General features: G+C 42.9%; 1 protein-coding gene across 1 annotated transcript; it reads right to left on the bottom strand.

Moving 5' to 3' along the window:
- Window positions 1-512: 512 nt before the first annotated feature.
- Window positions 513-10097, bottom strand: LOC128753929 (stromal cell-derived factor 1-like). The gene is made up of 4 exons (XM_053856145.1): window positions 9941-10097; window positions 8128-8245; window positions 3929-4012; window positions 513-2093 (listed from the first exon to the last, which is right to left on the bottom strand). Exons 1-4 carry the CDS (start codon window positions 10005-10007, stop codon window positions 2054-2056), a joined length of 309 nt encoding a protein of 102 aa, XP_053712120.1. The 5' UTR covers window positions 10008-10097; the 3' UTR covers window positions 513-2053.
- Between the last annotated feature and the right edge of the window lie 2950 nt (window positions 10098-13047).

Genomic DNA, 13047 nt, shown 5'->3' with positions numbered 1-13047 from the left:
AAGCTGCGGATACAAGTTAATTCCAACAGCTGCGTCCACTTCATTTGTTTCTGTTCACTTGTAGGGGTGAAGGAAAAAGCTGTCGGGTCGCACGCGGTTGAAGTCACGTAAATCTGTTTGGTCTCAGAAGCAACAGGATTAACACAGTGAAGTGAACAGTGAGCCGTGCATTTAGCTTTTCTAATGTGAAGCAACACTCGGATAGTGACAGCGTCCAACAGAGCCTCTTGGAGGAGGCTTTAATGTATGCGAGGCACAAGCCCCACGCAGTGTGGGGAGTGTCCAAATTAGAAGCACATGTTGGTCACTTGGATCTCCGCTCAAACATTTTGTTCTGTTTCGGATCAGTGGCTTTATTGACACGTCGTTCGTCAAACCTGGGGAAAGTTTATAAAAAGTGTCAGTAGGACTCTTGTGGGAGGACTGGACCACTTCCGGACTAATTTAACATCCGCAATGTTCTTTTTTTTTTTGTTTTTTAGTTACTGTTTGAATCAAAGACAACAAAGGTATGGATTGAATGTCTCAAAATTTATTGTAACAAAAGTCTGTATATGAACATTTAAGAATATTACTTTCTTGATCTTCATTTAGTAGCTGCGTCCTACAGTAAGTTACACTGTTCGAAAGGCAATTAGTAAGATAATGCACCATAGAAAAATATATAAAAAAAAACACATTTAAAAAGACACATTTTGTAATAAAGTGGCTCAAATATATATTTATGTAAAAGACACGACGAACAAACCATTTTCTGCCACCACAGAGGATCCCTTCAGAACAGTTAAGCTGCTTTGTTACATTTTTATAGCTTTATTTCTTCCTACCAAGGACAGGTGTTGGATGAAGAACACTGCAGTAACAGCATGCAATATAACAAAGTTGAATCCTGGTCCTTTTTACTCCATTGCTTTTGTATTAATGATGATAGTCAATGATCATTTTCGCTGCGATGCTGGTGCCACAACAACATATTAGACTCATTAAAAACTCTGCACAGGCAGAAGAGGGGTGAAGTTCAAAATACACACTTTTAAAGCTGCTATTTATTAGAATAAATTAGTTGAAAGCAATAAGTAACAAAAGAGAAAGTGATTTGAGCCTTCTGTTTGACCACAAAAACGCGAGAAGACACACTTGGATACTGTATATTGGAGACAAAATGACTTCCAAAATGTGTGCACCAACTTTAAAATAATTATCTTATTTGTTGACATGTTTTTCCCTTTGCTTTGTTTTAAATATCCTCCTTTTTTCACTCATTTTAACGTGTCCACTCTGACTCACTCCCCCTCCCTGTCTTTGACATTATTTTAATCTGCCTAATCAGCTGTGGTAACATCCACTACAAAAGCAGCTCATGTTTGAATTCATATCAAGCTGTTTTCAGAAATGACTACCACAAAAATTGATTTTTTTCCCCCTCTTTTTTTCCTTTGTAACAATTTTATTTTGTTCTGATACAATGCTTGTGACGCACAGAAACAAACGTCGCCAGGCCTTTTCTCTCAAACTCAAACTTCCTCTGTGTCCCATTGAGTCCTTTTAACTTTAACTTAAATGATCAAGCTCAGTCCTGCTCTTCAACATCCATCAACAATCGCTCCCAGTGTCACAAGTGAAGTACACCATTTAAGAATCTAAATAAATCCTGAAATATTTTCTGCTGAGATCAGCATCACTGGCAGAAAAAAAAAAAAAAAAAAATCACACTCCGTTGTGACACAAGTCTAAGACTATTGAGGTAACAACAACCCATCCCAGAATATAACTGGCTCTGAAACTTTATATTAAGTACATAGCACCATAATACCAGTGCTGGTTTATCACACCGTTGGGTGCTGTCCCCACGGTGCCCCCTCGCAGCGCAGCCCATCCCTGGAGGAGCAGCTCCACGTCTGGAGCACCGATGGAGGGACAAGAATCCACAGTTAGAGGAGGCGAAGTGCTGGTTCTGCAAGCGGCCCGGTGAGGTGGACAGTTACATACAGCGTGTCAACATACATCCATAGCAGTGATCGGGAGGTATAGAGTGGAGGTCAGGAAGGCGCCATTAGTCCTTCTTGCTGTTGCGTCTTCGGGACTTCTTCACCCTGGAAATGGAGTGACGGGTCATTAGGGAGGACAGGAAAATGGCGTGTTATTTCCTTAACAAAAAACTAATATGTGGATGACATAGCAGACACGTCTCCTCCGAGCGACACACTGGGAATTAAAAACAATGACGGCCTGTCATTTGAGGGGCGTCACCCGGCGTCTCACTTCATCACGCTGGGATGCCGTCACCAGTGATCGATGGCGCGTCACAATTGATGATTTGGCACATATGCATGTTGTTTTTTGATCATTTAAATCAAGTATATGTTGAAGTACTCTAACTCTAATATTAACTTTCAATTTTACATTAATTTAACAGTGTTTTCCCCCCTATATTTTGTGTGTGTGTGTCGGGTTCAGGTTTTGTGCAAAGAACCCTCAGAGTCTGATGCTTTTTTTTGGAAACTCAGGTCATGCAGGCCTTGCGTCCTGAGCGCCCACCCACTCCCGCTGACACACACTCCTGCCTGTTCCCACGTATCGCCTGCAGCCCAATGAAACTTCCCCCAAATCCTTGAGCGTACAACACGTCCCTCTGCTGTCACTCTGATCTTCCTACACACAACATCATCTGCATCAATATTCCTCTCTTCGATTACTCAAAGGTTCCACGCCGAACAGCTCTGTAAACAATGACTATATTGTGCTTCATGAAGGAGACATGTTGCCTGTTAATAATCAGTGCCAGACATGTTGGGGCAATATTTTATGAGCGCATGATTTTAACAGCGCAGGTTCTGCAGGATTTTACTGGAAGAAAAAAAAAGGCTGCACCATGAGAAAAACTGACTTCACAGAGCGTTTAGTTTACTTTTTTGTTTGTCATTAATATCAAAATTTACCATACAAGTGTGTCATTTATTATCTAAAATAAAGAATATACAAATAACAAGTAAACTTATATTTACAAAATCTTGTTTTTTTCAAATGTATTTTGCCTTTTTTGCCTTCGCCTTGTTGCCAAGTTTTATTCACATAGCTCATTAATGTCATTTTCTAGCCATCTCTCTTATTAGTTTCACATTGTTGTGTGTCGCACTGTTCAACATTGATCGCACAAACATGCATCCATCATTGCTCGACTGCATCGGCAATATCTATCCAGTTTTTATGCAAAAATGAGATGAATAATGAGTCGAAGGGGCATCTCATTCATGATAGTTTCCACGAGACTGTCCCAGCTACCTAGGACAAGAGGTGGTGGAAACAGGTTGCCAGTCCATCTCACGGTGCGCCAAGTCAGATGACCACTCACGCACGGTCTCGACGCTACAATCGAGGGTCATCCATTAACCTGTGTGTTTTGGGGTTGTGGGAGGAAATCAGAGGGGACAAGGATGCGCTACTCTCTGAGCTGCCTCAAGTATTCAGCAATGGCATGGTGCTTCAGTCAGATCTTTAATACAAAACACCTGAATACATCTAATGGAATTCAAAGATTTTACAAGGAAGGGCTAGAGTAGCTACATTTTCTTGTTCATCTTGTCAACAAGTCAGCTTCAGCCTCAATTCAAGCGTTGAGTCGTACACCTGAATTGCTCTTTATTTCCTATGTTTTCTGTTGCAAGGTCTCTGCACAATCTAAGGTCGGACTGACTCCCTCTGTGTCAGACGGGAGGTTATGAGAAAACCTAGCAGCCCAGAGATTTATCGAGAGTCTTCTTCAATGCAAATGATTTCACAGATAATAACTCACCCGCTTACATCAACCATGTCAACAGCTGCGCAGAGTAATCGTTGGCATAAAACTGAGATACTGCGGTGTGAAACTTGGGTTTGTTTTTCTTCACGGGCTCTCTGAAGTGCTGCGTTATTTCCGCGAGGGTCTTACTTGTTAATGGCGTTCTTCAGATACTGCTGCAGCCACTTGGTCTCAGGGTTGATGCAGACTTCTCTGTTGCTCTTCAGTTTGGCACTGCGGAGCACAAAAGAATAAGATCAGACGACAGAAATGTCCTGCCTATGATCTCAGAGTCAACAAAAAAATAGCTGATCCTGTTTTACAAGCCACTTTTCTACTCGACCGTCCTTTATCTGCACGGAGAAACCTGAAGCTTACGCAGGAAAGATGTTGAAGAAGCGACATCTTTGAGTCAAATCCAGACTCATGTGGTGTAAATCATGATCAAGAGCCTGCTCTGGAGGATGTTTCACCTCTCTAGCTGCTTCGCTGCCAGACATCTGGCCATAGTGAGTCTCATCAGTTGATACACGCACGAATATCGGGTATCGTAAAGCACAAACCGACTCACCAGGGTCGTCATAAAACATAGAGGCGGGTGGTAAATTTGCACCCTCCCCTCTGTTATTGTTAGTGAAAACTCAACTTTCAAATGAAGGAGCTTCAGAAACACAACCCTGACTGAAAACAGCCTCACATTTCACCTTTCAGAACGGAACAAATCTGTAATTCTATGTGTAAAATGTGGGTTCTCCTACTGTCCAAGACATTCGGCACCACAGAACCATGCCACTACACAGACCAGTGCTGAAGAAACTCCAGTATATTTCGGTGAACTCATCAAAGGCATGTGTTTGCTATTAAGCAGAAGAACGGTCCTCACTTTCTTGAGTCCAACCACGAGTCAAATGTGAAATAAAAGTGAAGTTCGGATAAAAATCGGATGTGGCTGAAAGAGCTGAGCTCAGAATCACCTCGGCTAAGACCCATAAATCTCCGAACACTAACCCCGGAGGATTACTGCGCATAACAAACTGTCACCCTGCCGCCGGCTGGGAACCGTCAGAGGCAGAGTTTGTTGAAGAAAAAAGTGATCAAGCTGAGCTGGTTATAATCTATCGGACGCTGCTGTCGTGATTGTTTTATAATCAAACTAAATACTTCCTTTTCTTCATTGAGTGTGTGCTGTGGGACGGTGCCTCACTTCTGAACGCAGTGTGGGTGAAGCGAAGTGATGGGCGTAAGAACGTGCTCTGCAAATTCCAGGCTTGGATAGTCATCGAATGCTAACATGGCTTAGCTCACAGGTACAGGAGCGTTTCCAAAACAGCTTATCGATTTTGGAATTGTCTGTTCTGACTGTACCACTTACATTAAGGTACTCTGGGAATAGCATGTTTATTTTTTTCCTCAACATCTGGTCCTGCAGCACCGTCTCCTGCAAGTTCCCGGAAAACCAAACAGGTGCCGTCGCAAAACAAGGGCATATCAGTAGCCATCTTTCTTGGTGGGTTAGCACTCGCTCTGCTCTGAGTTTCTGATGGATGACACTGTGGAACATAGCACCGACCCCGTGGGCTGCTCCAGCAAAAAAGCCGAAAGAATGAACAGAAATTTCAACCATATGTTGCCAGCTATCTGTCTTGTGGTCTGCTAGAATTTGATTTAAACCAAATTCCATACCAGAGGTGGGCAATGTACGGCCCAGGGGCCGCATGTAGTCCTTCGCCTGTATTTATGTGGCCCTCACGAGGTCAGAGCAAAAGTACTATGATTAGAGTTTTTAATACAACTCATTACTTATCTTTTTCTTTTTCAGAAGTTTATATTCCTATTTTCCTTCTGAAATAGATGTGAATATTAACAATATTTTTTTGGTCCTGAAAATAAAAGATATAGAAGAAAATATTAATAATATTTAAGTTATTCACCATTTGAAAAGTTCTTACTTTATTTATGATTTAGATTTTCAGGAAATAAATAATATATAGCATAATGGAAAGGCGCAATTACACTTTCCCCCTTTTATAATACTGTCAATTTCAGACTTGTATATTAGCCGCAGCCACTAAATTTAAGACGGAAAATAGATCTTGTTCATACATGAGCCGCACTGGTGTACAAGCCGTGGGTGCAGTGGTGCTGTAGCAAGGTCAGTGGTGCACCCGGCTTCTCAGATCACTTCTAGACTAGTTCTGGAAACGGGGTCCAGCATGGAGACTGACTCATGAAACTCTGTTGGGGACACATGTTTGTGAACAGCACATTTTGAGCGCTTTAAGGTAAATAAAACGCCATCAGTTTGATGTGATGAGTCTCAATATTTTGACAGCGTGACGCCTGTAATAATCCATATATTAGCCCTGTTGTTCAGAGGGTTTGGGTTCAGACCGCGAGAAAAAAGCTGCTCACAAAATGTTTGTTTCATTTAAGATTCTTTCTCTTCTGCCACGCTACCTTGTTGCCCCTGTTGTTGGTCACAGGAAAGAATGAGGGCCTTTGGGAAAGTGCCCACCCCTGTTCTACGCTCTCACCGGCCACACAGTAGGATTAAACTGGGCGGATCTTGCCCACAGGCCTTGACTTTGACACACGATTATGTCTCTTCGATGAATACACTTTTAAGTGGACACACATTGACAGCATTATTTTATTTATTCCCCGAAGACCTGTGATGGATGTCTGCGATTATCAGTTATTTTCGTGTTCGTGTCAGTGATGTGTGGCGTGATGACGGACAGCCGGAGCAAATATTTATAAGAGGCACTGAACCGATGCGGCGCTGCGAGTTTTTGGAGGCATCAGCAGGGAGAACGGGAGGCAGCCTGTGAGGTCTGGCCCCTCCGAAACATGTGTACCTCGCACCTCGGTGGCAAAAGGTCATGTGTGAGAGTTAACAACTTAGAGCCGTAGCACCTCTAGTCGCTCTCCTCCCTCCATCACACAGCGCTGCAAATTAAACACAGCTCCCTCTCTACCACTCCTTCATCTCACTCCTCTGCTTCACTTGTTCCGCGCGGAATCCATCCAAAAAACGACTCCGTAATTGGACCCGTGTTTACGTTCCCCCCATGAAGTGTCCTCATCTTAGCCTCCCTTTATCTTCTATTTTAACAGGACTCGCCAGCTCATCCGCTCCCTTCTGTTTTTTGAAGTGTCCCCCTTCATCCTGTTTATCTGTCTGCCCGTCTGGATGGCCGACGGAAAGCTGGAACCCTAATTGACATGGCTGGAATTTGAAAGTTCCACAAGCAGCAGGTAGTAATTACTTCACAGCAAGTTAATACCAACAGCATGCGGGGACGATGGGGGGGATGACGGTGGGACAGTGTCGGGGGAAGAGGAGGATAGTGTTACTGCTGTTCTTTCATCTGTGGCAGCAGAGATATCACAGCGTTTCTCTCCTGCTGCTCAGCTGCTCCTTCCATAAATGACTTCTGCACTCCCCTGGCGTTTTTTCGGACCAAGGAAGCGAGAGTTAAAGACCGGGTCGGCGCCCTCTTTTGACCTTTCGCTGCTCTGTCCATCAATCACGGCGAAATCTTTGACAAATTCCTTACAGTCTTTTTCGACAGCAAACAAATAAGCCTGGTCATTTAGCTAATATGTTCCAGACCGCTGACATCACAATCAGTGCTGCAAGTCAGAACTAAGAAAACAAAGACGAAGAGAAACAAACTCTCCGTCCCTCTGACCCTTATTTATCGCTTCATATCATCAGAGAGAGAGACGTTTCTATTCCTTTTTTTTAAGAAATAAAATGTGACAGAATGTGAGATATACAAGAGGATAAGCAGAGTGTGGACTAGCACCCTTCGCAGTAGGACACAAACCTTGGAGGGAAACAGCTTCTCACTTCTGACTTGCATTTAAATGCGCTGAATCTAAATTAAAGATCAACATTTCCAAGAACAACATCAAATCAGCAGGAAAACAATTTCATCAAATTGCTGTTTAACCACACGCTGCAGCTGCATTCGATTCTTCTCCTCCACTTGATCAACTTGTGGAAAGAGAACAGCCTTTTCTGTTTCAATGATCTCGTGGATGGAACATAGAAACGGAGGCTTGCACAACAACCCTTAAATATAAATGAAAAAAGCCTTCACTAAATCAGATTTAAGCTCAATATAGCTGTACTGAGGGAGCTCAGATAGTCGCCAGTATTGTTCCCTCCACTGGCTTCTTCAGAAACGCCACCACAAAGACCTTTGTTGTGCTGTAGATGAACTCATCACATGGAAATAGGCTCTTGAAAATCAGACTCCTCCACTGTGTTTCATGAATCCATCTTCAGTCGTAAGTCTGTACGTAAGTCTTTAAAAGGTGTTTTTAAAAGGTGTACTCACATGACTTGGAAGGGGCAGTTGGGCGTGTGGAGGAACTTGAGCTCTTTGATGGACCTCTGCGGAACCGTGTTGAGAGTGGAGCGACACCAGCAGCGCTCCACCAGACTGATGGGCTTTGCTGCAAATAAAAGAAAATATGAATAATATTCAAAATACAGGAACTTTATTAAAATAGCTGAAGCTTTTTTTCACTGTATTTAAATAAACAACTGTATGATTTTATGAAATACATTTAGCACATGAGTCTAAACATTTACAGACATAATTCATGGTCCGATTTTATCTTCTTCTGTCGAGGGAATGTAGCTATAAAGAAACTCATTAAAAAGAGATTAGACAGAAGTTTTGCTTACAGCTCGCCAACATTTCAAACAGACCTCTCTAACATCACGAGGGCTCCCCAACATGCATGTTCCCCTCTTCCATGAAAGAGCGCTCAGATCAGCCAACATTCTCCGTGAAAGTCACCTCAAGTGCATTCTTAAAATGATTACAAGTCGCCCTCGTTCCCCTGCCGAGGTTTCGGGGGATCAGAGGACCCCAGATGCACAGGGAGTGTCGCTTGAAAACCCCAGGCATTTCTCTCTTTTTGTTGTGTAATGATGTAGAACTGTAAATATTTAGCTTCAACTGGCGCCTCGCACAAGTCACTCAGGATTTAATACTCAACATTAGAAACTGTTTCCACAAAATGTTGCGGAAACGTGCTCTTTTATGAGGTTCTGTTGCTGTTGTCAGGGGCAATCACTTCAAGCTTAAAAAAATAACTTTAATACATCATTTCCCCGGTCCATCGACTTCCGTCCTGACTGAGCCGCTGATGGTCCGATCGCTGATAAGCATCTTTTTAATCCAGCGCCAAAAGGTCGAGTCACAAATGGCTGAACCCCAGCTAATATCAGACTAATGATTCTCACCCATCCAGGCGGCTTTTCTCATGCAAACTAGGCCGGATCATTATTCAGCAGGCAGCGCCGGGGCTCCGAGCATCCAGCGCTATCACCGGCACTTTGTTTAGCCCTCATTACAAAGTAATTAAAAGAAAGCAAAGGGAAAGGCAAACACACTCGCACCAAACTTTATAAAGCCGTCAGAGGTCGCGCTGGCTGCTCAGCACGGGGCAGAGCGGCTCGGCTTGTACTCGACGGAGAACATATTGAGGGGTCACTCTGGCAACAGCACTTTACACAAATAACCTCTCCACACATATATACATATGTATTCAAATATGTTTATTTTAACAGATTTATGATGCATCACAGTTGATAAAAATGTTCAAATATTACCATGACTTATTTGTATAATTTATTTTAAAGAGTACAATAACAAAATTGGAAAATCATATACATACTTTCATATATTATTACTAATCAAAATACACACATTTGTACCTTGTATGGTTCAGTTAATAACCGCATTAAAAACAATAATAAAAGTCGCAAAAATGTGTTATAGCAAAAGCTGGATCCAAATCACGCCGGGAGTCATGAGATTTGGAGTTTGAAGGATGTTGAAAAGTAAATTTAGTTGGATAAAATTAATACTAAAATATGATTATTGTTTAAATTGGTATTCCTAGAACACATTCTTGTATATTTAAATGTAGAATTGTTCTCTCTGTATTATTTAAAAATGTTAAAGCAAACACCTTCTGCAGCTTTGATGCATAAACTCCATGAAACTTCATGTTTTTCAGGTGTCATTCTATTTACTTCATCTGAATTTACATCACAGATCCCAGGAGGAAGATTTCCATTGACAGCATTCACAAAACCTGGATAAAAGAACATCCGTGTTGAAAGTTCGGACTCACCCTCAGATGTGGGTGCGTGTGTGAGCACAGCCAGCAGAGCCATCAGCACCAGCAGTTTGGCGTCCATGGTGGTGGTGGTGGGCTTCAGCACGGCTGCTGTCTCTGCTACAATCCAGGGCTCGACTGTGAGCGCCACCTCCGCTCTGCCTCCTGTTAAACCTTCACATGAGCGAGAGCGAGAGAGAGAGAGAGAGTGAGGAGGGAGGCTGGGAGTCCCACTTTCTCAGGAGGAAGGGGAGGAGGGAGAGGAGGCCAGTCAGCCAGGCAGACTTTCTCAATTGCAAATGTGCTGGCTGAGAATCAAGAGAGAAAGTCTGAGGGGAATTCTCTGCAATGATCTCTCACTCATTAGTCTTTTCCTTCGTTTAATCCTCTCATTTTCTTTGTCTTCCAACACCCTTTGACTCCTCCTGCCATCTGCCACACACTCTCACACAGAGGAGACTGACAGGAACCTCCTCCTGAAGCTTTATAAAACAGTCCACACGTTGTGTTTAGAATGAGCCGCAGAACAGCAGGTGATGAAACTAGATCTTCCCATCACCAGGTGAGGACTGAGATTTGTGACCATGATTCATTCCTTTGTATCATTCGTGGGGATGCTTGTCCCGGGGCCAGAGGAAGCCACATGCAGTGGGGGGTAAACCAACAAGCACGGGGAGGAGCAGCTTCACATGGAAAGGATCCAGGTGCCTCCAAGCAGGACTCAAACTACTGATGCTGCTGTTATTGGTGATCATAAGATCGAGATTCTCCTCCTGAGGGATCAAGACATCTCACTTCCCTACGTGTCTCGATTGTTTTAAAACTGAGTGTCGTCGGTTTGAAACAATCTGTTACATCGTGCAGTTTAGCCAATTCGAGTTTGGGGCCCCCCAGTGGTAATGGGGCTCTGAGCAGCTCCTTAGTTCAGTTAGGTGTCAAACTCATGACTTGGGGGCCAAATATGGCCCAGCAAAAATTTGATTTAATCTCATACAAATGGGTGTGTTTCTGTGCAACCAGGAGAAAAATAAGTGTATTTCTTGTGTTCTGATGCAGTTTTGGGATTGAATTTTGAAGCTGTGTAGAGCTGGAATTAGCCTTGAATAATCAAAAGGAAGGCTAATATTACATCCTATTTACACTTGTGTTTCTGTCAATATATAAAAAAAAATCTGACTTGTAGTGTGTTTTCCATTTTGGAATGAATGTGACACACCTGCAGTCCTTATCAAGAAGCAAAGCCAGTTTTTAAGAACGGTTTGTCCAACTTTGATCCACTTTGGCGTGAAGCTTGTGTGAACGACACACACAAGCTTTAATCTTTTCTGACCAGTTGGCCCATTTTCTACAAGACAAATCACTGGTAACGCTTTAACATACTCGTCGATTTGAGAGTTCTGATTCCGAGGAGCAGCAACTGACATCATCAAATGACCTGCGGAGTGAAAAGTTGGAAGCTGACTTTGGTGTTTGCTTGTTGTCATACTGAGGCTAGAGTCGTCAGTGTGTGTTGTTGCTGGTCTCCCACATATTGGTGACTAAAACCAAACATTCAAACGTGACCTTGACGGGAGGGCGCTAAAGATAAACCTGCTGCCTTCAACAATGTTTCTCAACACTTCGCCATTAACAGCCTACTGTTATTGTTCTAAAAGGTTGGCTACTAGCTTCATGCTAGTTGATATGTTTTCAATAAACACATTTTATATGGTGTTCTACTTAAGAGATAAGAAGCACATGTTATCCATTTCTTCATTGCTGGGATGCTACTGCAGGTGGAATGTAAAGCCTTGTTCTTTTCATGTTTCCAGCGCTGTGTCTGACGCGCGGTTTGCTAACAGGACACAGATGTTGAGTTAGTGTTCAACTGTGTCTGGTTTCACTGCTGGACTCAGCAGCTGGTAAACTGAAACTGGTCCACATGCCAGGACTTGACACCCCTCATACCTCCCTCATCTGCACCAGCAGCCCCCACGACCACCAGCACCTCCACTTGTAAAACCAAACTCTGCCCAAGTCTGGCTGCAGGGCTAAGCACTTCCTTTCTAGTTTACCAGCTCTTTCCATCAGGGCATGGTGGGCCAGAATCTTCCGCTTCTGTTGGCCAGACACAGATTTGTATACACCCCCCTCCCCCACCCCCTTCACCTCAGCCCAAGAGAATAATGTGAATATTTGATACATTTCTTATATGATGATCTTAACTCTGTTTATCCATACTAAGTACAATGCAAATGTGAGTGACTTGTTGCCGTAAAGAGAGGTTTTATTACAGTGTCATTAATTTATTGGGAAAAAAACTTCATATGGTTTTGTCATGCATTCTCCCCGCCAAAGCTGTAAGTAGTCAATAAACCGCTAGACATTCCCTAGCCAGAGTGGGAAGTAATGAAAGGTCTGAAATACTATAGAAAGAGATCATACCAATTTATTTTAAGTAACCCTCAACTTTGCACTAACAACTTAAGAGCTCCTGGAACGGTGAATTTCTCTTTTGTGAGATCAATAACGTCTATCTTATCTTATCTCAACCACCCGCATCAGTTTCTCTGACACATAATCAAGCTATTCCCCCAATACATTGTCACTCCTATGGCGTAATACAGTATATTGACATTGGGAAAGTGAAGTTCTATGTTGACACCAAAGGCACGTGTTGATGCATTAGGTTTTCCACAGCGTAGCTTGAAGCCATGGCCAGCGTGTCACGTGAAGGAATGACAAGGTCGAGGTTAGGTAAGTTGTCGGTGCGCTGTGAGTGAGGTTTGTGGCCACATTAAGTACGCTATATATACCAAGTAACATCACATCTGTAATGACAATGAGACCTACCTGACTCCAATCCTCTTGCCTACGTTTGTGACGCTTTCAGAGTAAGAATGTGTTAGGATACGCAAACTGCATGGCAAAGGTACTAGTTTGTATTTGAGATTCCTCTCATCCATTTCTGAAAATTTTAGACCCTGTTTTCCCCTCACTTGAAAACAAGACCCCTACATGGCAATGGGTCTACATTTGAGACAAGACACAGTTCCCTTCTTGATGACGTCCCTGGTTTGGGGGAAGTTTTACTTAGGAACTTGAAGACATTTCATAGTCCATAATCCCTACATCAGACTAAT

This window comes from Synchiropus splendidus, chromosome 2 (assembly GCF_027744825.2).
Source record: "Synchiropus splendidus isolate RoL2022-P1 chromosome 2, RoL_Sspl_1.0, whole genome shotgun sequence".
Taxonomy (NCBI): Eukaryota; Metazoa; Chordata; class Actinopteri; order Syngnathiformes; family Callionymidae; genus Synchiropus; species Synchiropus splendidus.
Note: the sequence above shows the minus strand (reverse complement) of the source record. Positions and strands in the feature narration are given on the sequence as shown.

Excerpts from the sequence above, each read along its gene's own strand:
- LOC128753929 (XM_053856145.1), bottom strand. The coding sequence starts at position 10,007 with ATGGACGCCAAACTGCTGGTGCTGATGGCTCTGCTGGCTGTGCTCACA. Across the intron at positions 4,013-8,127 it reads AACTGCCCCTTCCAAGTCAT|TGCCAAACTGAAGAGCAACA; the intron begins GTGAGTACACCT and ends TGTGCTCCGCAG. Across the intron at positions 2,094-3,928 it reads CTGAAGAACGCCATTAACAA|GGTGAAGAAGTCCCGAAGAC; the intron begins GTAAGACCCTCG and ends CTCCATTTCCAG.